Here is a 26,578-nt window from a genome sequence, read left to right on the forward strand (position 1 = left end):
ATGGTTACACCACTAGGCGGGGCAAGAGCGAATCAGCCTGATAACAACACACAAGTGCTCAGGTCAACTATGTATCACGTTATGCGTGGCCCCCAAATATTGTAGGCTGAACTGGTTTCAATATCATGCTAAATGTACGTACTGCTACTATGCCTCGCAAGGAAAGTGTTGAAAACAAGTAGAACGCCTGAAAATGCAAATCATCGTACCACAACCCCAAATGACCCTCCGTACTCCTAATTAATTACCACTGCTTCTCCAGAAAATGAATTGATTTTACGCAACCTTCAGATTCGAGGTATTGCGATAGATAGCATGACACTTAGACACTTCCTGCAACCTCTCCAAACCATTGCCTTAAAGCCCCAGCAAGTACACCTGGCAGTTCCCTCACATCCCTCACGACAAGGTAATACCTGAACGGAAACTGCTCCATATATTTGTGCCTCACAATCTTGCCTTCAGGTGTGAAGACTACCGATTCCAGGTCTAGAATAGATGTCTTCGCTTGCTCTTTGACTGGCGCCGGCGGCTGCGCTGCGGGATCATCAGAAGACTTTGGTACGGATACAGAAGGAGCTGCGGCTGAACTATCAATGATAATGAAGACAATCATTACACGCTCTTCTTGGGCTTTGCGGATAAGACGTTGAATCTCGGCGTGATTGTCGCAGATACCATCACTGACAATGAGCATCAACTGCCAGAGGTCTTCGCCCGCAGAGCTACTGCCCTTCTGTCTGGCGTCTTTGAACAACTCCAGACTCTTGTCAACCAAGCCTCTTACATTTGTCTTCTTGGCGTCAAAGCCGAACTGTTCGAAAACTCGTACCCCAGCTTCGGACGTAAATGGCTTGTCGAAATCGTGGGCTACGTTTACTTCATCGCCGAAACCGACAACACTGACTTCGCCAACTTCCAACATTGAAAGGGAGCGAGTGACGAGCGTTAGTGTTTTGAGCGCGAGATTGCTGGCTCCGCTATCGGCCATACTGCCACTGTTGTCAAGCGCAATCATGACTTGGTAACTTCTCTTGCTTGGCATGCTGCGTCGAAGCCAAATCTTGTCTCGTTTGTAGCCTGATGCGATGTAAGGAATGATGCGCTTGAGATTGAGGCGCTTTCCAGTTCTGAAGTCTCCGCGAAGCTTGGTAGCAAGGGTGGGTGCAAGAATAAGACGGAGATGTTCGGTAAGCTGTTGAGAAAGCGAGTGCGTTGACGCCTCATGAGCGAGCCAGAGGGCGCGAGCCGATGTTGGGTCCATGGAAGACGGGTCAAGATGTGTCAGAGATAGCTGGGTCTCGATGTTATCGGCAGAAGAAGTGGTTGACGCAACGTCGTCATCGAGTGAGGCAGCATCGGCCATATCCTCATCGTCGTGTTCAGGCAATAGGCGTTGCTCTCCAACAAATGCTTGCGGCTGGCCTTCCATTGCATTGGACTGTGTTTGTTGTGCCTCCTGATCCTGACCTTGATCATCCTGCAGCTCAGCATCCTCCATATCAACATCCTTGTCAGCTCCCGTCAACTCATCATCGTTTTCTTCAGGTCGGATGGGCATCTTTTCCTCTTCCTCATTCATTGGTATTGCCATATCATGGTCCAAAGCCTTAGCCTGATCCTCGTTCGCGGTCCCCAGAGCTTGGGTATCGGCTTGTTGCTCTTCTTCTCCAAGATGCTCAAAGTCCGCATCAGCCATATCAATCTCTTTTTCGATCTGCTGTGTCTGGGTTTCGTCCTTTTCTTTGGCATCCTGGATCTGCTTTTGCTGATTGTGCCACTTTTCTAGTACATCACCCAGCTTTTTGAAAGACTGCTTCTCGCGAGTTTCTTCAGGTTGTTCACCGTGGCCACCGGCTTCTGGGGCTGTTGTCTCTCCAAGTTGGCCTTCTTCAGTCGTAGGTGCTTGTTGCTGTTCGGCAGAATCTCCTTCTTGGCCTTCATCTTGATTCGCAGCGCTAGCAGAAGCTTGTTCGTTTTTGTTCTTGTGTGCCTCTTCATTTGCGTCGATGCCAGCGCCGGCCTCAGCATTCAAATCAGCCTGGTCAGTATCCTTTTTCTCACGCTTTTCGTCTTCTGGAACGTTATCATCCGGCAGTGGAGCGGCGTCATCGTCCATTGGCTCGTCAACCTCCTCTTCTTGTTCGCCTTCAGATTGTTCTTCATCTTCCATGTGGCCGGTTGTCTCTTTTTCTTCTTCACCCTCCTGTTCAGGGAGAACTTCGTCATCCATGGTATCAGGGCGATCCGGCTCGGTCTCAAGATCTGGTTGGTCCTCAGGGAGATCATCATCCATATCCATGTCGCCAAGGTCGTCGTCGTTCTTTTCTTGGTCGTCTTGCCCATCCATGTTAAGATCTTCAGGGAGGTCCAGTGTCTCCTCTTCCTTTGCATTTGGGTCCATCTGCTCCGTCTCACCAGCGCCAGCATTCTCTTCCTGGTCTTCACCTTCCATCTCCATTTCCTCATCCTCTTGACCATCTTTCTTTTCGTCCTTCTCCTCCTCTTCGCCGTCCTCGCCGCTCTTTTCCTTTTCTTTTTGATCAGAAGCAACCTGCTCGTTCTGGTCCTCTTTACCCACATCGTCCTTGCCCTCCTTGTCTTTGGCGTCCTCTTCTTTACTACCATCATCCCACATCTTCTCATCGACAGCGCTAGGGCCAAGATCGTCAACACTACCAACTTCGCTCTGAGCATCGTCGTCTCCTTCTTCGCCAGATTCATCGCCCTTTTCTTCTTTTTCCTCCACTTGTTCACTCTCGCCCTCCATTTCCTTGTCTCCCATGTCAACGGCATCTTCTTGTTCCTCGATACTGCCCTCTCTTTCGCCTTTCTGTTCTTGCGCCAATTCGTCCAAATCTTCGTCATCTTCGATATCCTTGGAAATATCTTCGGCGCCTTCGCCCTCACCCAGACCGGTTCCAGACTCGAGCTTGTCATCTTTACCCTTTTGATTATCGTCGGACTTTTCTGAAGGTTGACAGAAACCTTGCGTTCCAATCTGAATGAAAGACTTTGACAAACGATACAGCAGATTCGCTGTCGATGCATGCAATAAATCGAAGCGCTTCAAGATAGATTTGTGACATGCCATGTACTGCTCAAGAATTGGCTTGATAGAAGAGAGGAGAGCTGCCATAGATTTCAGATTGGCATCCTCGTAGAGTAGATGAATCTTATTGAGTATTGATGATAGACTTTCGCTGATTTGCAGCGCATGCAGGGAATTGAGAGCAGCAGAAAGTGCTTGTTCTTCCTTGACGAGCCAAGAAGCATCGTCTGTTGAAGCGGGGATGGTCTGCATCGCTACTTCAATATCCTGCATTGATCCCAGAATAAGATCCAAAGAACAGAACACTTCTTTTACATGAGCATCGAGTGTGGTGTGTGGGTTCTCTGGAAGTCGAGCAAGGTCCATAGGAGGATAGCTGAACAAGAATGGCTCGATGTGCCGGAGGATTGGTCTTATCATGTCGCTACCAGCATCCCAATCCTGGAAAACGTTCCGAAGATCCGCCAGGTGAGTATTGATGGACTTGCTCAAAGCTTCATGAGATCCAGATTGAAGATTAGGCGGCAACTTTGGGAGTCGGTGACGCAAGTCTGCAAACTCATAGGTCTTGACGGCCTTCTCTCGCATCTGGCGGATCACATGGTCAATGTCGTTTGTCTTTCCAAGCTTTGCCTGCGCATTGATAATTTCGGTACCGGTTGTCAACATAGCAGAGAGCCATCGAAGCTGAGTTTGGGTAAATGAGGCAGCTTCGAGATGTTCTTCGTGCACCCAAGCAATGTTTCCAAGATCCGGGTTGCTAAGCTCTGCAATTGTGGAAAGTGGAATACGAATCTGCTCGAGGCTTTGTGCAGCTCTGCATAGTATTGTACGCTGTCTAAGAGATGCATACAGCAAACCCTCCAAATAGCCAATGCTTCTTGCCACATCGTTCGGAGTCAGGTCGCCAGAATGCTCCCTGGTGACTGCACGGACTTGTGGCATGATGTTGAGAGCTTTGTGTAAATGGTACTCTGCTGCCCGTCCAATATCCTGGTCGCAACTGACTCGCGGCATCGTTGAAAGAATAGTTGAGAGCTCATCCTGCTTGATCAGTGTATCTACACTCAAGTTAGAGTTGACACCCATTTGCCGCAGTTCCTTCATGGTGTCTGCATATAATTTTCGTTTTTGTGTCTTAAGATGCTGAACAGATGCCTTATTCTCTTCGGTGAGGGTGGTCGGCGTGGCCTTCTGAAGCTCAACAATAGACGTCAAGAGCTCGTTGATGAATTCGTTAATATATGAAGCGCCATCCACAGAATCTGCCTTCGGTGTAGCAAGATTGCGCATCATGGACGTAGTGACACCCAAGTTCTTAAAACGCGCCGGTCGTTCCATCCATCCTGGTACACCACTTTCGCAGATTTCAAGTGCTGCAGGGTTGACGGCTGTGCTAACTGCCATCAAGGAAACATCCTGCAAAGGATGGGTTTCATCAGGGAAGCCTGCCCTCATGATGCTGGATACGGGTTGGCTAAGTACCGCCCTGAACTTGCGGACTAGCTTAGTGAGTTTCCTGTGATTCGTTTTCGCACTCTGCTTCAGCACCTCAATGTTTGTGTCTTTCCAGCTAGCGAGCTTGATCACATCTGCAATCTGCTTTTCCAGGTCCTGCCGGCCTTTGGCAATCATTTCATGCACCGGCTTTTCGAGGCGTGAATAGTAGGCGAGGAAATTGTCTAGCGACGTATACACAGTTCGGAACAAATCTACGTCTTGCATACGCATAAACGCATGCTCACGAAGTTGTTGTAGGAGCTTGATGCGCTGTTCAAATTGGCCAAGAGTAGTTGTCTCAAAGAAACCCTCCAATGACTTGAGTAGTTCTTTGGCATGGACTTGAAGACTCTTGTTATCACTGGTGCTTTCCGAAGCAGCAATGATCGTTTCATATGCCACGCAGAACCAACTCTTGGCGTCACTGCGATACTTTTCTTCTTCCATGTCGAACAGTCGTGCCCAGGTAGTGAGCTCAAGTTGTCGCCAACTGACAAGTAATTTGATCAGATCATCATACAGGCCAGCAGCACTGTACTCTTTACTAGCGACAGTCTGCCATTCATGCATGTAAGCATGGAGTTTTTCGGCTTTGGTAATGAACTTGGCCACGGGATCGACATGTCGGAATTCGAGAGCTTCGTCGCACGTGCGTAGAACGTCTGAGAGTGTGGCGTGCTCTGGCCATACATTCCGAATCTGACGATAACGAGACTGGATGCGATGTATGAGCGTGATGAATCGCTTCGCCTCGAAAAGGTTGGAATCGAAGTAGAAGTTGTAATGTCTTCCTGCGTGACTTGAAGACAGAGCATTGACCTTCTTGTCCAGAGCGAGGTAGATAGCCGGGAGTGCATCTTCGTGCTTACTACCGTGGCCTCTGCCATCTGAAATACGGTTGAGTTCAGCAGCGCACCACTCTAGCAATGTTTTTGTGGAGTCTGAAGCGTTTCTACTATTGACAAAAATTTCGGAATGAATATCAGCAAGTCGAATGGCATAGTCTCGAGAATTCGATGGCAACATAGGCTGCTTGTCGTATGATTCTTGCTCTGCCTCGTAGTCGGGAAAGAGAGTTGGATCATTCTCCTCTGTGTCATCGTCTAGCCCTCGGTACGTGTATAGACTCGAATTCTTAGCTTCTTGCTCTTGATCGTGAAGAAGTTTGGTCTTCCAATCGCCGTACAGACTAGCGAACAGATCATGCAGTAGATTCCTGGCTATGGGGAGACCCAACGTTTGAGGATCTGTACTCTTGAGGAAGACCATTGAGTGTAAAGTGTGCCACCTCAAGTCTACAACGTGGTTCGACTGACCCAAACCTGCCTCCATAGTCCGCAAAAGCAACTCTGGCTTTTCCAAAGGCTGCGACTGCCCAAAGAAAGGGGTTCTCGATGCGATATAGGAAATGCTGTTTCCAGTAGCACTGTGAGATGTCCTCTCTTTTTCCATCTGGCCGAGTATGAGACCGATCTGAAGGCATACAAGGAACCCGACTACAGTGTCTGTGATGTCGTCGTACGCTCGATAACCTTCAGTCAGGCGCTGCACAATTCGAATGAGATTTTGCTGCAGCGTTTGGTCGCAAACAGCTTCTCCTACGGACATGGAACGATTAAGGAGAGGCTGTATAGTACTGAGCAGGTTTGTCAATTCTCCTTGCAGGCTGTCAAGCTCGGATACAGCAGGGCGGACAATTGCTGGTACTGGTGGTTCTTCGCCCATGTTGTTGATAGTCTCCTCGATCTGCTGGATATGAAGGCTAGTATCTTGGCCAGTGAAATCGATCTGGAATTGTCTCAATGCACCCAATGCGTTCAACAGAGTGTCCTTCTCAATGCTGAACATGTTTCGCTCGATCGTCGGTCGTAGGGCAGGATCATGTGGATAATTAGGTACGTACAACTGGAGACCGAACAAACCCAGCTGTACCCAAGCAGCTGCGTCTACAGCAGAAGCAGAAGCTTTGAAGTAGAATTCTATACCGTGCTCCAGAGTTGATCGATATGTCTCTTGGATATTTGTGTCGGGGAAGAACTCTATCCGGCTTTGGTCTATAATTTGCAGGACTTCATCGGAATGAGATACGATAAGCTGGTTGTAGATTTTGGTATAAAGACTCCTCAGGGCGTTGCTCTGGCCGTTAGTGATGCGATTCGCATCCAATGCCATCTGCTGCGATAGCACTTGAAGTTCGATCTCAAAACGATCAAGCTGCGCGAGCTTCACATCGTCTGCTCTATAGAGTTTTCCAATAACTGACGTATGGAATCGGTCATGGATTACTAACGCATTTGCTGTTTGGCGCGTGAGGCCCAGGTAGCGGTAGGATTTCGCAAATTGCTCCGATGCAGCCTGAGAATTTCCAGAAATCTCGTGGGAGAATTTTGTCGGCCTTCGGGCAAAGAGAGATGACTTGGCTCGTGTGGCTATGACAACAGCTGTGGGAAGTACGTCTTGCATGGCAGACTCGTCTTGACACGCGACATCCAAGAACTGGCATAGACCTTCGAACTCTTCCTCAAAGTAGGGTGTGATGAGCATGCTATCTTCTCCAATACCTTGTTCGAGCTCTTGGATTGCGGCATTGAGTGCGGTGACGAGCTCCCGAGCATCCGCTTGATCTCTTCGAACTAGATCCAGGGAACTGGCGATACGTTCGCGTATCTGAATCATTTCATCTACACGAAGAGTTGACTGCCACATGATAGCATCAAATCTATCAGCCAAAGCCTCTAGCTCAAGAATAGCTGCCAACTGTTGCTGATTCCTGGGTGTCGATGGCTTGAACACACGCCAGATGCGTTCCATACCTAACCCCGTTGTCAACTGGACATCGGCCCCAAAGGTACCAACCTGTTTGTAGAGAGTTGCGGAGAGTGTCTGAACAAGAGGTAGTGATGAGTCGGATTTGGGAATCGCAGACGCTAACATCTTGAGATATGTCTGGAACGTTGCGCGATCGAAGGTTGGAGCAGTGGCAAGTTCATGGAAGGCCCAAAACATTCTCCTCAGTGGTTTGAGGAATGCGAGATCAGCCTGCTGGTCTTCTTGGAGTGCTCTCCAGAATCCATCGATGAATTTTATCAGCCCTTGGCAATAAGCATGCAGAAAAGCAGGCAGCTTTTGCTTTTCCTTTCGCCGTTCAAATCGTGCAGATGGTAGTTCTTGAACAGCTTTCTGCATGTTGTACAGGTCAAGCATGACTTCGTAAATCGACGCACTAGTTATGCTGAAGGTCTTGGATGCTTCCGTTTGACTGACAAAGAGCTCGTTCAGCAAAGGATGGAACGGAAGTAGTTGCACTAGTGTGCCAGTCGCAAGTCGTCCGGATAGCGGCTGTGAACGCGGCCCCCATGTACCTGTAAGGAAATTCACAATATGTGAAACTTTATCTTCCAGTAGAGCTGTCGGCTTAGCAAGGTCCAATTGCATGTCATTGTTACTGGCAACGCCATTAGTTTGGCTTGATACATTAGACACGAGCCCTTGCCGAACTTGGCTTGTGAAGCTCTTTAGCAATTCGTTATCTTGCACAGTCAAACTCTCGAAACACCGCTGCAGAGTGATGGAAAGGTGGTCCTGGTGATTTTGAAAGCCGCGAAAGCGATAGCTAGTTGAGTCGAGGGCGTATTGTATGACCGGTCTATGCACAACCTTCTTATCTTGATCTGGCTCAAGCAGACATATCTCAACTGCTCTGTTACGCATAGCTCTGGAAAGTTCCCCGTACTTTGGATCCATGGTCAAGAAAATGCGAAATTTGGGGTGTGGTCGCACTATGCGCGCCTCCCCGTCGGAAGTTGAATGTTCGTTTATAGAAAGATAGCCGTTCGGTTCCAGCAAAGAGTTCAGCCGATCGAGAACAGCACTTGAGCAGAGATTCGCGTTGTCAAGGACCAGCCATTTACCTTGCTCAAGTGCTCGAATGAGAATACCATCAACCCATTGGAAACGGGCGCCATCAATTTGCTCACTTGAAGCCTGAAGTGAGCTTTGTAAGTTTTGAGCTAGCACAGCTCCTTCAACATCGATAATTGAAAGGAGGTCGAGGATTGGACGCAAATTTTCAGTGAGACGCGTTACAGAACCTGCTTGGATGAATTCCAATAGTTCGATGTAGGCTAATTGAGGATGCTCAGAAGCTGCAATGTGTCTCCGGACCATTGTCTCGACCTTCTGAAGGCATTGATGTACTTCTCGCATAGGGTCGACCTGCTCATATCCACCAACAAGATCCATTGCATCTACATCTGCATTCATGGAAAAAGTGACAAGTTCAGTGCCAACATAACTTGCTAGCTGGTTAATCATGGCAGTTTTGCCTGAGCCTGGCGGACCAACGATAATGACTGGCCAATTTTGCTTGACACTGACCACGAGAGCTTCCATGGGTCCGAGCTGAGAAACATAAAGTGGCGACACGGCATCTGAACGGGTGATAGCGGCATCTCGAGGAAGCAGACCGAGGCCTATCTGAATGGCGCTCGGACTCAAGTTGTGGAAGAGGCTCATTCGAGAGTCATGAGCACCATATTGGCTTTCAAACAGCTTGAGCAGTCGATTGCGGTCGTTTTCCGCTCGAAATCTTTGCACAAAGATAACGTCAAGGAAGTCTCGTGCTGACCCGGGAAAGTCAGTCTTGGCTAGGAGCTGAAGCCAGCGCAGCGTATCTCGTAAATTGAACTCCCACGGGGCGCCAAGATTTCCAAAAGCGCGACGATTGACTACTTGCTCGTCCAACTCAGCTACGAAGCGGATTAGTTTGGTGACTTCTTGCTTCTCGATGGATGGGAAGATCTTTTCGCAGATGAGGATCAGGTCCTCTGGTCGGAAGACATCTGCATATACTACTGTGAATCGGTTGACGAAAGAAGCAGGTAGACCTTTGCGGCCACCACCTTGGTGATGAGGATTCTGTGCTGCGAAGACCCTGAAATCCGGATGCTTGTGGAATGTCTGGTCCAACTCAGAGATGTATACCTCACCACGATGGTCAAGTACAGCATTGAGACCTTCAAGTACTGACTGAGATGCCAGATTCATTTCATCAAGTAAGACCCAATCGCCACTCTTCATGGCTTTGAGGAAAGGTGCATCGCGCCAGGCGAATGTTCCAGCAGCTCCGCCCTCTACGGGCACGTCGGAACCAAAGAGATCCATCAAATCTGTCTGTTCAGACAAATTGAGTCGTGTCAATGGCTTACCAATAGCTTTCGCAAGAGCGGTCACGAGTGTAGTCTTACCCACACCGGGATTTCCTTCAAGTAATATTGGCTTCGGTAATTGGAGTGCGCGGACGACGCGCATCGCATTAGACTGTGTCGTTGGAGCTTCGAGCGCAAAAGTAGATGCTTCCGACGATGCTAACGAGAACTTTGGAATCGAGAAGGCACCTAGTTGGAAGACTTCGTCCGTGTTCACAATGTCGATAGGACCATAGTACATGGGCGTGACATCCATCCCCAGTAGTTTGCTAAGATGATCGAGGCATGCTTTTTTCTCCGCATTGATTGTTGATGCGGATATGGCCAGAAGTCCTGCAGGATTAGCACCAAGGGTATCGATAAAAACCATCGCAGCACCATGTACAATGCTGAAAACCGGGTTGTGATGGGCAGAGTTATTCACAAACGATACCCATGCCAGAGTATCACGAATTGATATGGAGGAAGCAACCGAGGTATTGTACTTGTCGTTGAACCATTGCGAGAACGATACAATGACACCAGCATGGTTCACAAGTTCCGACTTCAGCTTTGATCGTACAATTTCTAAAATGTCATCAAGGTCAGACATTGCCGGAACCCAGATCTCAGTAAAACGGTTGCGAAGTGCCGGTGAGAGCTCTTTCTTGCCATAATCCCCACCTGGGTTCATGGTCGCAAGGAATTGGAAGCCGTCGTTAGCTGTGATCAAAGAGTCTATAGGCCCCTTCTCGGCAAGTAGGATTGTGCGAGATGGCTCCAAAACACTGTTCAAGCGTTCAAGAACAGAATCGTCAGCCAACGAAATCTCATCGAGAAGGAAGTAGTGGCCTTGCTTCATCGCATGCACTAAGCTACCATCTGACCATTCGAACAATGCTCCGGCTTTAACTCGGTGGACTTGTATATCGTTTCGAATCTCAGCCGGTATCGAATCAGGGAAACTCTTTACAACACTGTCATATAGCGACAACAGGTCCTCGTATCCCAATGAGCGTGGGTCCTGTTGGAGGCTCTCGCTGGGAACGTTGGAAAGGCTCTCCAACACTTTCTCCTTGACCGATTCTTCGATGGCAGCTCGATTTCTGATAGGTCGTTGAGCACCAATCAAGTCACCTGTCTCAGTGTTTTGGTGAGCGTTAACAACGTGAAGCTGGTTGTTGAACTGATCTGCGAGTAGCTGACAGACTGTCGTCTTTCCACATCCCGTTTCTCCGATGAGCAAGACCGGCTCCTTGTTGCGAAGCGCATAAGCAACAAGAACGGACAGCCTGCGCATCGCGCGAGTCCACACCACATTGCTGTTGGCAGTCGAGACTCCTTTGCCGAGGCCTTCGATATTTGACAGGCTATCCACACTGAATAGCTGGTCTTCGTCAATTGTCACTCTAGGCCCCCTCTCGCTCATCACAGTCTCCAAAATCTTCTTGACTGCGACCCGTTCTTCTTCTTTGCGCACGCGTTCAGCAAGCAGCATGTATCCGTTGTTCGCAAGGTCTTGGATTGTGTCTGCTTTTCTCTGAGCCCATCTGAACAAGTCTCGAAGGGTTGCGAAACTCTTTTGCTCAAAGATACGATTCTCTTGACGCAGGGTGGACAGTTCTCGGTAAACTTTGACGATGCGCTTGCACCATGTCTCAGGAATCATGGTACGGCGATGCAAGATTTCAGTAAGTTCTTCCACCGGTATGTCGTCGAAATGCAATTCCAGAAAACGGTTACGGAAAGCGCGTGATAACACCTTACGTCCACCGTAAAGACCTGCTGGATTTTGCGTTGCGAACAACATGAAGTCTTCGTGGGGCCGAATGATTTCCTGCGTTTCTGGAATCAACAGCTCCCGATTGTCATCAAGAAGACGATTCAGTGCCTCGAGAACATCCGTAGGTGCCAAATTAAGTTCGTCGAGCACGATCCAGTGACCCTCCCGTAAAGCTCGTACAAGGATGCCCTCCTGGAAAATGAGCTTACCATCGGCTCCAGAAATGTAAGAACCAAGGTATTCCTGGAGGTCGGTATGCTCGTGATTGTTGATGCGAACAAACTTGTTGCCAGACCTTTTGGCCAAGTATTCGATCATACTTGTTTTACCTGAAGAGGTAGGGCCTTGTATCAGTACTGGATACTTCCGTGTCGAGGCCGCTCGAATCAGATTGTTCATGTTTCGCTGCACAAATGGTGTGATGATGTAATGAGATTGTTCTTCGACTTGATGTACGCCTTGACGAAGCCAGTAATGGCCCTGTTTCACATACCCTCGGCCATCTGACGGTTGTTGGAGTGGCTTGCCGAGTTCAGCCTTCATTGATGCTTTCTGAGGGAACAGATACTTGGTAATAAGAGGGGCGACCAAATCCTCTGAAGCTTTGCCTAAGAATGTTAAGAAACTCATATGGAATCCTTCGTACAGCGCTCGTCGGATACTGCATAGTGGCGAGATGTCTCGGGCGTATGACAGGGTTCGTGTTAGAGTTCGCAAACTGAAATGAGCTTTCTGGTCTGCACCATCTACAAGCATGTTTGCTTTGGCATGCCTCTGAATCTCAAGGTATAGACTGGTAACATCCCGCGCAACCCGGACGATTGCTGGATCGGTGCCATCGCCACCTAGATACTTCTCTACAATGTTGCGTAAACTCTTCTCGTCACTGTCTGGACTCTCAACGTATAGCTCGGTGAATCTCGACCGGATGCCTGGAGGTAGATCTTTCTTGCCTACGTCTGTTGCAGGGTTCATAGCCGCGAACACCCTGAAGTTCGGATGCGCGACTACTCGCTCAACATTGCCGGTCTCGGTCAGAAGAATGGACGGATTACCATCCGGACCGCCGCCCAAGAGATCCGTCAGCGCTTCCAGAGTGTCTGAAGATGCCAAATTGATTTCGTCGAGAAGCACCCAGTCGCCATTTCTCACTGCCTTTACGATGTTACCCTCCAGGAATGAGAATGCGAATGCTTCGGAGCCACTAGCGAGCTGAGCCTCGAGATTTTGTAGATCAGCTGCGAACTTTTCCCATCGCGCAGTGGGGAAGTTTGCCGGCAAAGTATCGGTCTTCCGCTTCTTCTTAGGCTGGCCTCCTTCAGGATCCGGGGATGAAGTGTGCGACTCGTGCTTTCTTCTGGCTGCATCAACCATCTTCAATGCCTCGCGCCAAAGTGCGCAAACGCGATTCCATTCGCCCTTCGCTACACGTTTGCCTAGCATCTCTAGAAACCGTAAGTTCTTCTTCCTCGAAAAAGTGGTGTCGAAGATCTCATCAAACTCATCCTTGAGCGGGATCACGAGACTGCGGACATTCACCGGCTTAAAGCCACCAAGCAGGTCTCCGCTTTCACTTTGCTGAGACAAGTTGAACGCCACAAGCTTACGTCCAAGCTGCTCTGCTAGATACTGGATACAGGTTGTCTTTCCAGTACCAGTCTCACCAACGAGAAGAAGTGGCTCTTGACGATCAACTGCTACAGCGACCTTTTCCAACAATCTCAAAGTGTAGTCGTTAGTGGAGAATGGCCGTCCTGTACCCGTCTTTTTGGATGATCTATGCTTGGATAACCTGGCACGGCCTATTTGAATGGTACCAGAAGATGTCGTCTTCGAGGGCAGATGCAGTTTAACCTCCCGGTTTCTCAGTAGATGATCGCGCCGCTGTGGATCGATATGCAACTCTTCAGCCACGCAGTCCATTACCATCTGACGAGCTACTTCGCTACGTAGGCTTCCTGCAAAGCAATCAAAAGCCTCCATGAAGATGTCATCTTTCTGCGCGTCGCTAAACGTAGCTTGGGCGAGCAGTATGGATATCCGATCGCACCACTTCAGAAGGTCTCTTGGAGTCAAGGCGCGAAGGGAAGTTCCGTTCTCAGATGAGAATTTTGCGTCTGAGTAGAGGTTGAGAAGTCGAGCATAGACTTGCATAATACCGGGCAGATGCTTCTGCAATATCGGGTACTTTTCGTGTATGATGTGTCTGAACTCATCCAATTGGGGCATTCGAACTGTGATGAATTTCCAAAATCGATGGCCTATCATGTTTTGACGGGGCACGATCTCCTGGCCTCGTGGATTAAGAGTACTCCGCATCGTCGCAATAATGCGAAATCCTCGTGCCGCTCGTATGGTTTCTCCTCGGCTAGGAATGAGCAGTTCACCGCGCTCTATCAGCGGCAAAAGCGTACTGATGACCTCGTTTGGAGCTCGATCCAAGTCTTCAATGAAGATCCATCTCCCCTCTCGAACAGCTGTGGTCAAAACACCCGCCCGCCAACTGAACGTCCCCGGTTTTGTACCGGTAGTGTACATGCCAATCAAAAGTTTCGCATCACTTTGCTCGTTAAGATGGAGGGTAACCATATTTTCCAGCTTATTCAACTGCCAAGCAAAGTGACGGGTAAGGAGAGTTTTTCCAGACCCGGCAAGACCAGTGAGTAGAATCGGACTTGAATGGAGGAGACCATGGGCGATATCCTTTAGATTGGCTTCTGTGGTGACTGTGGATACAAGCTCAGAAGGCATTTCCTGCGAGGGATGTCCATCTAGCCGGGGCAAAAGGACGCCACTGACATTGACCGTGTAAGGCGACAGCTCCTGATCTGTAGACACAGAATGCTCGGTGACGCTCTCATTTTGCCCATCCATATTCAATTGCAAATTTTTCCATCTCTTTTCTTCCCATAATGATAGGAACCGGTAATCGATTTGACGTCCTTCCCAGAGTCCGTCGATATCTCCGTCTCCAACTATCCTCTTAACCCTCTCTTGTGTTGCATAATCTGCCGCATGAACATACAAGCAAAATAACCGTACAGCCAAATACCGTACAACTCGATCTTGGTGGCGAAATAGACTCTCCACAATACGGGGCCGTACATAGTGAGAGAAAGTCTTGCAGTCATAGCTGAGAAGTCGAAAAGTTCCAAGCAGCACTTCGACCAAATCTGAATCGCGCAAAGTGAGCGTCTGCGCTTGTGAAAACTTTGCATCCTGAGGGCCAATTATGGACGAATTCGAATTATTGTCCAAAAATCGTTCCACGTGCTCGGCAAGGTGAGGCGCAAGTGCTAGAATTCGTCCAAAAGCCGCCACCTTGGCTTCTGTGTCGGCACCAGACTGGATCCAGCGCGCACACAGCTCTGTGAATAATAATCCACCATGTTGAACGAGAATATCGTCCGTCGAAGCAGGCTTCAGCGCTTCCGTGGCAAGCGCAGTAATGTTTACCATTTTACCGGTGTTGCATAATTTCGTTCTGTCCATGTCTGTAGGGACTGTCGGTGCGCCTACCCATAGTTTTGACGCTTCAATAGGACAGAAAAAGTGGTGTTGAGCAAGCAGCACGCGTGTGTCTGGAAGTTCTCTAACTTTTTTGCGGGTCTCTGATCGCGCCAAGGCGCTAGCCCAATTCGTCGTAATCCGCTCCGCAAAATCTCATGATGGCAAGACGACTACAGTGCGACGTTCACCTATCATCGATCCTTGCGTTCCTCAGCAGCACACAATGGCAGCACCAGCATCCCGCGCGCTCAGGCGCTGTATCTGCACCGCTAAGCAGACCGCATATGTACGACCGACGATTGGAGCCACACAGCAGAGGATACAGCGGAGATGGCAATCGGATGCGGCTGCGCCCACAAACCCCAAGATTGCGACCATTGTCGACCAGATTAGTCAATTGACTCTGTTGGAGACTGCGGATCTCGTGTCAACACTAAAGGTACGGAGAAGAGGCGAATCGGGCAGGGAATATCAATTGAAGGCTTGTGGAACATCATATTACTTCTTCAAACAAACACAGGCGTTTGAGGAGAGGAAAAATATTGCGTGAAAGAGACGGTCAGACTATGCACAGCTGGGATTGATTGTTCAATTGCTTACTTCAATATCACAATTGCTCTATCACCGCGCTGACACCACCCACAGACTCGCCTAAATATCCCCGACATGCCTATGGGTGGCTTCGTTGCTGGCCCAGGAAGTGCTGGACCCGCCGCTGCAGCTGCCCCCGCCGAGGAGGAGGAAGCCGCCCCCGCTGCCCAAGAAAAGACGCTCTTCAACCTCAAGCTTGAGAAGTTTGATCCGGCCGCAAAACCCAAGGTGATCAAGGAAGTCAAGGCCATGCTTGGTCTCAGTCTGGTCGACAGCAAGAAGTTTGTCGAGAGCGCACCAAAGGTGATGAAGGAGGGTGTCCCTAAGGAAGAGGCAGAGAAGATTGTCGAGACGCTCAAGGCACTCGGCGCCACTGTTGTCCTGGAGTAGAAGAATACATCTGGAAGGAAAGGATGATGGTTTGGGACAAGAGACGGACACTGTATCATAGCATTGCACAACGGGCGTGTACAGATATGTTTGGAATGATCGTAGATGTATTCGGAATACCTCAAAACTCCAATAACAATTGGGCGTCATGAGACAGCCCTTGGTATCTCTCCACCTTAACGCCTGTACTATGCTGTGATGAAGTCCCGCATCTGGCCAATAAACGCCTTCCAGTCACTCACCCAATTATCCACTACAACTCTAATTCACGGGAGTTTCGTGCACTTACTCTTCCCTGTCGTTTCCACCAGTGTATCTCACTTTTTTGAATGGATCCTCCCCGTCACTGTCTGCATCTTACCCATATGCAATGACTTTTCGCCTCTCCTCCGCGTCTTCCCGCGCAGTGACATAGTCATCTTCATTAACATCACTCGCCTCCTCCCACAGCTTCTCGAACTCTTCAAAGCCATCTCCGGGAACAGCCCAGATACTCTCTCTCAGTCTCTTATGCCGTTCCCTATCCTCCTCGATTCTCTGCTCGATCTGGCGCTTATCCATGCGTTGCCCCCCATTTTTGCCAGTGCCAGCCGCGGGGCTATCTTTGCCCTCACCTCCAATATCCATCGCCATGAACGGGTGCGCCACTTCTCTTGACTTGAGCACAGCCTCGAGTTCCTGTACTGTTTCTCGCAGGAGGATATTCAGATTCTCCAACGTCTTGAGGACCTTGCGCACAACACGGATGTTTGCGCCTTCTTCACCCACGACACACTCGACGACGGCAAGAATGTCGCGCTGTAGCATGCGTACATAGCCCATTGCACTGCTGTCTCCTGCGTTGTTTTCCTTGACCGCGTATTCGCAGAGACATTCAATGAAGAACATGATGTTTGCGCGTATGTTCATGTTGTTGCGCTCGAGCTGCTCCAGGATACAGGAATGCAAGTCTTCGTCCATTTCGCGGTTTTTCAGCGCGTATAAAGCAGCTTTTTGAAGCGATGTGTGGGATGCGCTCAGGTGTGAGAGTAGCGTTGTGAAGCGTTGGCGGACTTCGAAAGGATCGGCCATGGTGGGCAAGCTGTTTGACTGACGAGTGTCCGAAGACAAATTCAGATATAGGGTCTATGAGCGGAATCCGGAGGGTGGCGTTAACGGTGAATCAGCAGTAGGCCAGTAGACTATCGTCTGGTGTTTGTTGAAGTGGAGAGTTTCCGCAACAGCAACGCGCATATCGTCGGCTTGGTGGTCATAGCTTAAGGTGCATTTAACGTGGGGAAAAGTCGCCGATCTCGCGCTGAATTCCCCAGTCAGCACTTCCTTTTGTATTCACTCAACACCACTTAAGAAACATATTCAAACAAGAGAATTCAAGATGGCGAGCACTCAGGAATCCAAGCCTTTGACATTGACCGTTCTCGGTTCAGGTATGTTGTAATTCCACCACATACATCTTTCTTCGCCCCGCATCACTCTTGCAAGATAAATGACTGGCCATACGACCGTGTCAAGAAGTTTGTAGCCACAGCCTCACAACACAATACCCTGTTCCCTTTTTGTTGGAAACTCCCTCAACCCTTCAAAACTCTTCAACAAACAATTCAGCATTGCCAACTACACAACACATCGACCTCACCATCAAAGACCCATGACTAACCACCACTCCAGGAACAATGGGCATAGCAATCATGGGCGGCGTAATGTCCTCCCTCGCCTCTGCCCGCACAAAAGCCACCATCGATCCCTCCTCAGCCCCAAAAGACGTCCCCAACCTCTCCAACTTCGTCGCCTGCGACCAATGGGCCCCCGCCGAACAAAACGTCCGCAAAGCCCTCGGCCACTACAACTTCCCCCTGCAAACCCTCACGAACGAGAACCTCAAAGGTGTCCAGCAAGCAGACATTGTACTGCTGAGCTGCAAGCCGCACGGCTTCAAGACGATTCTGGGTGAGGAAGGCATGAGGGATGCGCTCAAGGGCAAAGTCCTAGTCAGCATATTGGCAGGTGTAACGCGCGAACAAATCGAAGCCTTCTTGTACCCAGATGGTCCTGAGAAGGCGGATAGCCCATGCAGAGTCGTCCGCGTAATGCCCAACACGGCGTCGTTTGTCGGTGAATCCATGTCTGTGATTCAGACTTCTGATCCGCCGCTCAGCGAGGCGCAGGCTAAGCTTGTGGAATTCGTATTCAGCTCCATTGGTCGCGTTACGACGCTGCCACCTGCAAACATGGATGTTGCAACTGCACTATGCGGGTCTGGACCTGCGTTCTTTGCGTTGATGCTCGAGGCCGCGGCGGATGGTGCTGTGGCCATGGGGCTGCCGAGGGCGGAGGCACAGATGATGGCTGCCCAGACTATGAGAGGAACCACGGGCTTGGTGCTGAACGGTGAGCATCCAGCTGTGCTGAAAGACAAGGTCTCGACGCCAGGCGGCTGCACAATCGGCGGTCTGATGTCGCTCGAGGAAGATGGTGTCAGAGGCTCGGTTGCAAAGGCCATCCGGGAAGCCACTGTCGTAGCCTCAAGACTGGGTGGTGAGCAAAAGGAATTCGTAAACCACAGGCGGTAAATATATATATATATGCAATCCCATAGACACACAACTTAGTAAATGATACCACGAACCAATCCAAAAAAACTTTCAATTCTTTCCTTTGAGGAGATTTTCATTATTCAGATTCTAAAAAAGAGGCATGCTCATGCCTCATAACAGCATCACATGCATGCTCTTGATTTCTCACCCCTCCACACCAGAAGCAAGTGACAGAACAAGGGTATAATACAAAAAGAAAGCAGAGTAGCCATCCCAGATCATCTGTCCCCATGACTTAATTAATACGATCCCGCAGATTCCGTCTCTATTTCTCACTTCGCTACCATGTCGCAGATAGCAAACAGGTCAAAAAGCTATCTCCTCTCTCTTTCCCTTTCCATCATTTCTCTCTCGACATCGCCCTCTGTCCTTACGCCTCCACGTCTGGCTTTTGCGTTTTTCCTTAGGCCGGCGGTGAAGAGGTTTGCAATGTTATCGTCGCCTATGGCACCACTCTTGCGTCGCTTGTCGCGGTGGGAGGCGGGTCCGGTAGGGGGCTTGATATCGGCTTTTGGTCCTTTGGGGACACAAGGTTCGTCGTCTAGGTCGTCGCGGGAGCGCTTGGTTGAGAGGGCAGGGCGGGAGGATGTGGAGGAGATGCGGGAGTGGAGGGATTTGCTTGAGGGCTTTTCGACGCGGTCGCGGCTGTCGCGCTCTCGTGCGTTGCGTTCCCTCTCAGCTGCGTAGTGGTCTTGTGTGGTTTCCTTTTCTTTTGCAGACGGTCCAGTTGGTGGTGTAGAAACGGAGCTTACGCTGTTCCTTCGGCGGTGGTCTCGGGAGTCGCTGCTGCGGTCCTTGTTACGGTCAGCAGCGGGTCCTTTCGGGGGCTGGAATGCTCGAGGGCCGCTAGGCGGCTGGGTAGGTGGCGCCATGGCATTTTTCGAACGGCCTTTGATGCTGAAGCCATTTGCCGATGGACCAGTGGGGGCGTTCAGAGGAGGCGAAACGACACGCTTCTTCATCATTTGACCAACAACATCTTCTTCTTTCTCAGTTGCGGATGGCCTGTCTTTTCGGTCGCGGTCATCATCGCGCCGTTCACGATCCCGGTCTTTACGGCTGCGGCGAGAGGAGCGGTACTTGTCGTCCTCGTAATCGCGCTCTTCTTCTTCAGCATCACGGTCACGGCGGCGCCTGCGTTCCTTGTCCTTGTCTCGTGAGCGGTCTTTCTCGCGGTCATAGTCATAGTCGCGCTCGCGCTCTTTGCGATCCTTGCGATCCCGTTCACGTTCCTTGTCGCGTGATCGGTCGCGTGATCGGTCACGATGCCTATCTTTTTCGCGACTCCTATGCCTGCGTCGCGAGTTACCATCAGAGTCCTTTTCGCCGTTGGGATACGCATCATCATCGTCATACTTGTCCTCATTGCGAGGCGATCGAGAACGGTAGCGGCGTCGATGTTCTCTACTTCGCTCGCGATGTGACCGTGAGGAGCGGTGCTTATCCTTGTCACGACGGCTGCTGCGGTACTTGGAGTCTGCTGAAGCGCTGCGCGTTCGGTCGCCACGGCTACTCCTCTCATCACGGTACCGGTCATCGTGCTCCTGTTCACGGTCGTCATGACGCGATGAACGGTGGTGCTTGCGCTCTTTGCGACTGTCGTGATCATCCTCTGACGGCGTCAGTGATCGAGCACGGTCGTCACGTCTAGAATGGCGATCCGCAGAACGTGATCGCTCACGATGCTCATCTCGGTCTTCGTCTCTTGCTCGAGATCGAGACCGGGACCGCGTGGGCGACCGCTCCTTGACGCGCATACTCTCATCTCGCAAAGGGGATTTGCTGTATGGTGGTTAGTCATCAAAGCCCAACGTTGATTGAATGGATACGTACGATCGAACCCTGCGCTGTGGACTAATCGGCGCAACTTCTTTAGTAGATGCAACACTCTTGGGCGGTGGCGGTGGAGGCGCCTGAGCATACCGACCGCTGTTAACACGACTTGAGAATCCAGTGTTGGGCCGACCTTCTCGCATCGCACGTGGCCCGGTGGGTGCACCTTTGACCCCAACACCAATAGGCTCCGTGGGTTGACCTGTCAAAACTGTCGCCGCACCATAAGCGCCGCTATTGAAGCCGCCACGAGGACCGAAATTGCCGTTGTATCCCATGTTCATATTCATGTTCATGTTCATGCTAGGATCGAACGGCGCGTTCATATGCTGAGCCGGGAACTGGTTCATCATTCCTGCTGCGTATGGCATGCCCATACCATTACCCATCATTGACTGATCATAATCCTGCATATCCGCACCACCAGTGTCGACGGTTTGGATCGGTTTCAGCCCATCGTCCTGCGCCGGCTCTTTGGCACTCTCTCCTGTATCATCAGTATTGTTGGCAGCGGCCTGACTTGCATGAAGGCCGGAGCCAGCTCCATGATTCAGTGCCTCAACAGAAACTGCAGCAGATTCGCTATTTTCCTTACCTTCTTCAGTTGGCTCTGTGGAAGCCTTGTCCTGCTCGCCTTCGGCCTTGGCCTCAGTGGCAGTGTTGGCGTTTCCATCAGGCGACTGGCCGTCACGCTGCGTAGAAAAATTCGTGTCAGTCGGATTGTTCCAAGATGTGCCAACCCGATTATTCGAGTTTGGCCGAGAATTTTGGTGGAAAGAACGTACGTTTTCCGAAGGGCCGCCGTGGCTTGTCGGACGGGTATTCGCGCCCTGGAAACCAGGGCCAAAGCCTCCCTGGCTGCCATTCCTGTTGTTTCGTTGGGCATGTGCTCCCCCTTGATTGGCATGGAAACGATTCTGGTTCTGGTTTGGGAAATTATTCTTGGGGAACTGGTTCATCATCTCGGGATATGCTCCAGATTGATTATAGCCACCCATCTGATTGGGCCCGCTGAAGTTTCCATAGCCACCGCCCATTCCATTCCAACCATTACCAAAGCCGCCTCCATACTGCATCATGTTCATGGCAGACATGTCGTTCATGCCCATGTTTCCCCCAAAGTTGCCGTACATGCCGTTCATGCTGTTGAAGTCTAGATGGAAATTAGCGGTTGTTCGCTTGCTAGAATTTTCATCGACACAACGTACCCATGGGATTCATACCATTCCAATTGCCGTTGGCCATCATGTTAGGCATGCCGTTCCAACCCATGCCGTTGTTGAAGCCACCTTGAGCAGGAAAACCAAAACCCATTTGACCTTGCATATTGTTCATCATGGGGTTGGTGCCTGTCATGCCATTGACGCCGGGGGTGTTGCTTGGCTCTTCCGTCGAGCCGTCCGCTGCTGCAGGCTCCGTGCTTTTCGAGATATTCTGCGATGCTCTAGCCTCAGTAGGAGAGTTGACCTGATGTTGGTTAGTAACCGCGACAGATTCGAATTAAAGACACTTGATGTTCATTTGCATGTGCAGCAACGGGTTTTGCATTCTTCAAGAAATGGATGCTCTTCGCCTTGTTCTCTTCTTTTCCTCTTTCTTTACTGTACGATCCCAAGATGCCAACACGCGAACAACAAGATAGACATTGGTTACCTACTTCGTTCAGTTGAGCAGATGCCGAGCCGGCGCGCTGTACAGTCTCTTCCGCATTCCCCACAGAGCCAGCAGCTTCTTCAGCAACATTATCCTCTGCCTTGGGTGGTTCCTCAATGCTGTCTACAGGCTTCCCTATGCTCTCGCTCACTGGCTGCACTTCGGGCGCGGCTGGTGTCGCCTCAACAGGAGGGGTAGCTGCCTGTGCCGCAGCCTTGGCCTCTTCCTTCTTCTTCTGTTTTTGCAGCCATACGCGCATGGTGTTGCGGAGAGACTTGTTGATCGCACACGAATCTGCCTCGAGCGGCGAATGGTCACACGACGGACACGTGGTAGGAAACTGGAGATTTGCCTGGCCTAGAAAATGTTAGTGGGCGGCGATTCTGTTGCAGCTTGGCGATGAATTGATCTTACATGATGAGCAGACTGATTTTGCGCAGCAAATCAGCTTGTAGGAGTCAAAAGCTAGCTGATTGCACAGAGCGCAAAAGAAGTTCTTAGGAAAGGCCGACGTGGGGAGTGAGCTATGGATGTTAGTAACACAGAAGAAGAGAGCAGCAGAGAAGTGCCTACAGAGCGAGATCCTTCAGCTCATCGGCGAGCGGCGCCGCCTTGGGGTCTGCTGCCGAGTTTGCCATGGTGAGGTTGTGCAAGTTCGCGACTTTGGCTTAGGCTGCCGCGCAAACAACTGAGACTGCCGTCGGGCGCGGGGCTTTATTCCATTAAAAAGATAAGAGGGAAAAGAGGGGAGAAGAAAGACGGAACAAGATGATTCCTCGGTGCAGGCACAGGCAAGCAGACGAGGGGGATTGCAGTCGCAGTCGCAGTCGCAGTCGCAGTCGTTGGTGTTTGCCGAGTGACAACTGCGTGCCGCGCGCAAGTTTTCCGGGCGTCGCGATCAACCGCCTGGTCCGTGCCCACAAACTCTAACCGTTGTCACGTGCTCAGCGTCGTCCGCATATGGAAGAGTGCGTGCACGGCATTCCGTCCTCACTGTCCGCCTTGACCTTCAGCTCGGATTCCAGCTGAATTGGAAGGGCCTTTGATACAACCATGACGCGTGTCCTGGTCAGAGAAGGAGCATTGAGTTTGAACGGCTGTGGCGCTAATCGGTTGTGGCTTAGCTAGACCCATGACGGCGTCATCACCATTGTCACTCGACATGGTGCAGACAGACAAAGGAAGCTCACTGACTTCATCTTTATGTATTTCTTGTCAAGATGATCCTGGGCCAGATCTCCTACTTGGACTGCATCGCTTTCCTCGTCTTTCTTGCCCCTCAATTGCTAATCCAGATTGGCATCATCCCCCTTTTGACATGGCTTCTCCCACAGCTACCTTTTCTTAGTGAGTACACATCCTCCTTGTTTTCCGACGTACTGATTCTCATAGGTTTCAAAGTTATTGTTATACCAATCCAATTCATCCATGAGAGATTTTTCGTCCCTCTTGAACAACGTGCACCATGGGTCAGGAAAGCAACACCATTCCAGGACCTCGTCATTCGCTTTGTCCGCTATGCCTTCGCCAACATGCCAGCCTTCCTGGGTAGGGTCTTTTTCTCAAAGCAAGTCTCACTGCCTTTTCTGAGATTCCGAATGTTGCGCCATGGAGTTGTCACCAGCCCCATCCGGTGGACCGAAGTCAAGCGACCAAACTTCAAAGGTGTATGGATTGTGCATAACCAGCAAGAACAGCCAGACTTGATTGTCTACTACTGTCATGGCGGTGGTTTCTCCATGGGAAGCAGCTACTTTTACATGGAATTCCTGCTTGCCTGGGTTGCATTACTCAAAGCCGCTGGGTACGGCAATCCCGCCCTCTTTGCCCTGGAATATACTCTTGTACCAGACGCCACATATCCCACTCAACTTCATGAAACCTTGGCCGGATACGAATATGTGCTTTCCTTGGCTCAGTCGTCAACTCGTATTGTCGTTGGTGGAGACTCGGCTGGTGCTACTTTGATGCTTAGCTTCTTACTCTATTTGTCCGAGCATACCGAGCTTCGACACCAGAAGCCTGGTCTTGCGATCATGATCAGCCCGTGGGTCAAAATCATATCGCCCGATAATAGGAATACCGCGTCAGACTATCTTGACAGCTCCTCGCTGGAACAATACGGCCGACAGTACATTGGAAGCAAAGTTTCTGCAGACGATGCCATGGTCTCGCCTGGAAATTGTAAAGACATCCGGAAGTGGACGGAAGCTTCGCCAGAAAAGGGTTGGTACTTTCTGTACGGCAGCGAGGAGGTGCTCGGGCCAGAAACAAGGAATCTCGTTGCATTACTAGAGAAAACGGGGAAGGAGGTGGATACGTGGGAAGAAAGAGGTGGAATACATGCATGGCCGGTTGCCAGTCTTTACTTGGGTGAGACCAAGGAGGCGAGGCTGAGCGGCTTGAAGAGTGTTGTCGGTGCCATCAAGGAAAGGATTCATCAATAGCTTAATATCGATTTGCATACATCTGAAGGGAGTTAATAGACGAGTTTCCATGTTTCTCGTCGCCATCATTTGTTTCTCTCTTATTACTTCCTATTTATACTATATGATTAACATGAGACAAAGTTCAGTCGTAAAAAAAGTATACATCCATCTCCCTTCCACTACACGCTCCTACGGCAACGACAAATGAAGTTCAGGCAGCTTCTGAAAATCCGTAACCCTCAGTTCCGTTAGGGGATGCCACACGGACCATTTTGATAGATGTTGGTAGCTTCTAAGACTAGTCAAAATGTTGAAAGGAGGATGTACGATTGGCACCAAGACTGGCTTAAACAGTCGTATGAGGATGGGAAAGAAGGAGTGATGAGTTTTTCTTAGCACTTGGTAGATACCCATACTGTACTGTAACACCGAATGGCACGGTGCCGATCGGAGAGATTAGCCTGGATACGAGTGTCGGCGCATATAGCCATACATGTGTTAGCATAGTTGGCGTCTCTGCGTAAAGATGTTCAACAAGAAAGAACATTTACAATGGGGAATACAGCTAATTATGGATTCACAGCAGTGCTTGGGCCTGGTTGGTATCTCGGTAGGTCCTGGGTGCAGGAGCGCACCTAGCAGCTGTGCGCGTCATTAGTGCATACGTAGAGTTCCGTGTCCAGATATTGATCCGAGTAAGACGCTGTAAGAGCGATGTATATTTAATGCATTTGGTATCTAGGTACAGTAAAGAGCAGCTAACTGCACTGGACAAATGAAGTCAAGAATCATTGCGCTTGTTGTCTGGTCCAGCCATTGAGATCAAACCGATGGTTGGTGTAGTGATGAAGGTCGAGATGGAAGCCCTGCTCGTTGCCTGCTCGCTGTAAATCCAATGCCTTGGCGGCCTTTTGGGCGGCATCTAGCAGAGGATCGAAGCCCTTGTCGTGTTTTGATAAGTTGTCGCTTGTGAGCTGATGAGAAGCAGCCTGGTAGGGCTTTGGTGGAGTGCTGGTGGGGGCGGCCGGCGTCGTATCGACAATACGCTGCCCGTCGACGGGTAGCGCTCCGTGATCGGCTAGCGGATAGTATGTGATTGGCTGCATTGCAACGGTAATTCCTTCATCGTCCGTGCGCAGTGTAGAACTATAGCATGTACGATGAACACCAACACATTGAAAAAGCAGTCACGACACAATTGAAAATGCGTTCCAAGTGATTTGAAGGCGAATTCTGTGCATGACGGGAAGATAGTGGTACAAGTAGGAAGGAGGATTAGACTCACGGGTAGGTGATATCTTGGTGGGTAGTTTGGGCAGCCATCTTGGTGGTAGTCAAGAATGGGATTTGAGGATTTGAGGATTTGCAGAGACGGTAGAGCAGCTGGTAAGCAAATCTTATATGTGCTGTACACGGATGTTCAATTTTGAGCAGGAAAATGGACACGTACTTATAATTACCCCAGAGTGAGTGAGCAAGTTCGTTTCGCATACCAGCTCCAGCACTACACACGGTGTGTATGCTCGTCATACCTCTGTGATGAAGAGGTCCCCCCGACTCTCTGGGGGTGAACCAGCCAATCGCCCCTAAGAGGGCTTGCTGGCCGCCAATCAGGGAGCTGCTTGTCCGCCAACAAGGAGGCCAGCCCCCAGGCACATCTTTCCTTTCGCACCGGCAACAGGGATGGCTAGCTCGGTGCAAAGTTTCTGTAGTTCAACATCCGAAGGCTGAGTCCGCTGCATGTCAATGTGAGGACGGGTCAACATCTGTGCTTGAGACAGCTTGTCGCATGGCTCCAAACGTGCCAGGCTGTGGGCTTGGCCTTGTGAATGGCTAATCCAAGTGACACCTTGCCTGGTGGCGTGCACCCCCCTGCAAAGATGCCGATGCTGGTCCATGTGGCTACCAACAAAACTTCCAAAATCCCAAGTATATCCAGAGGGAATGCCTCCCATAGGTTTTGCCTAACATCGCGGCGGCTGACCAGAAGTAACTTCTGTGGTACTAGCGCCGCCAGCGGCGGTTCTGGTGCAGGGGGCTAAATGAAGGATGCATGT

At 50.3% G+C, this 26,578-nt stretch overlaps 7 protein-coding genes across 7 annotated transcripts; 3 read left to right on the forward strand and 4 right to left on the reverse strand.

Moving 5' to 3' along the window:
* Positions 1 to 102: 102 nt before the first annotated feature.
* Positions 103 to 14,980, reverse strand: PSV08DRAFT_224781 (uncharacterized protein; the record flags this gene model as incomplete). Its single annotated transcript, XM_066092193.1, has 2 exons — positions 103 to 6,392; positions 6,456 to 14,980. The coding sequence occupies 2 exons, from the start codon at positions 14,978 to 14,980 to the stop codon at positions 323 to 325; spliced, it is 14,595 nt and encodes a 4,864-aa protein (XP_065949040.1). The 3' UTR covers positions 103 to 322.
* A 230-nt stretch (positions 14,981 to 15,210) lies between these two features.
* On the forward strand, positions 15,211 to 16,177 carry PSV08DRAFT_304796 (mitochondrial 54S ribosomal protein bL12m). The gene is made up of 2 exons (XM_014223328.2): positions 15,211 to 15,470; positions 15,677 to 16,177. Exons 1-2 carry the CDS (start codon positions 15,255 to 15,257, stop codon positions 16,010 to 16,012), a joined length of 552 nt encoding a protein of 183 aa, XP_014078803.1. The 5' UTR covers positions 15,211 to 15,254; the 3' UTR covers positions 16,013 to 16,177.
* A 14-nt stretch (positions 16,178 to 16,191) lies between these two features.
* On the reverse strand, positions 16,192 to 17,209 carry PSV08DRAFT_45815 (CTD kinase subunit gamma CTK3-domain-containing protein). Its single transcript, XM_014223329.2, has one exon. The coding sequence runs from the start codon at positions 17,081 to 17,083 to the stop codon at positions 16,370 to 16,372; it is 714 nt and encodes a 237-aa protein (XP_014078804.1). The 5' UTR covers positions 17,084 to 17,209; the 3' UTR covers positions 16,192 to 16,369.
* Positions 17,210 to 17,343: 134 nt separating this feature from the next.
* PSV08DRAFT_304809 (pyrroline-5-carboxylate reductase dimerization-domain-containing protein) lies at positions 17,344 to 18,679 on the forward strand. Its single transcript, XM_014223330.2, has 2 exons — positions 17,344 to 17,439; positions 17,681 to 18,679. The coding sequence occupies exons 1-2, from the start codon at positions 17,388 to 17,390 to the stop codon at positions 18,580 to 18,582; spliced, it is 954 nt and encodes a 317-aa protein (XP_014078805.1). The 5' UTR covers positions 17,344 to 17,387; the 3' UTR covers positions 18,583 to 18,679.
* A 7-nt stretch (positions 18,680 to 18,686) lies between these two features.
* On the reverse strand, positions 18,687 to 22,940 carry PSV08DRAFT_45817 (uncharacterized protein). The gene is made up of 7 exons (XM_014223331.2): positions 22,666 to 22,940; positions 22,507 to 22,616; positions 22,097 to 22,449; positions 21,648 to 21,906; positions 21,225 to 21,592; positions 20,440 to 21,131; positions 18,687 to 20,388 (listed from the first exon to the last, which is right to left on the reverse strand). The coding sequence occupies exons 1-7, from the start codon at positions 22,728 to 22,730 to the stop codon at positions 18,921 to 18,923; spliced, it is 3,315 nt and encodes a 1,104-aa protein (XP_014078806.1). The 5' UTR covers positions 22,731 to 22,940; the 3' UTR covers positions 18,687 to 18,920.
* A 329-nt stretch (positions 22,941 to 23,269) lies between these two features.
* On the forward strand, positions 23,270 to 24,653 carry PSV08DRAFT_224791 (Alpha/Beta hydrolase protein). Its single transcript, XM_014223333.1, has 2 exons — positions 23,270 to 23,439; positions 23,485 to 24,653. The coding sequence occupies exons 1-2, from the start codon at positions 23,313 to 23,315 to the stop codon at positions 24,537 to 24,539; spliced, it is 1,182 nt and encodes a 393-aa protein (XP_014078808.1). The 5' UTR covers positions 23,270 to 23,312; the 3' UTR covers positions 24,540 to 24,653.
* Positions 24,654 to 25,309: 656 nt separating this feature from the next.
* On the reverse strand, positions 25,310 to 25,844 carry PSV08DRAFT_391791 (uncharacterized protein; the record flags this gene model as incomplete). Its single annotated transcript, XM_014223334.2, has 2 exons — positions 25,310 to 25,667; positions 25,807 to 25,844. 2 exons carry the CDS (start codon positions 25,842 to 25,844, stop codon positions 25,310 to 25,312), a joined length of 396 nt encoding a protein of 131 aa, XP_014078809.2.
* Positions 25,845 to 26,578: the final 734 nt, after the last annotated feature.

Source organism: Bipolaris maydis, assembly GCF_028858645.1.
Source record: "Bipolaris maydis strain C4 unplaced genomic scaffold PSV08scaffold_8, whole genome shotgun sequence".
Taxonomy (NCBI): domain Eukaryota; kingdom Fungi; phylum Ascomycota; class Dothideomycetes; order Pleosporales; family Pleosporaceae; genus Bipolaris; species Bipolaris maydis.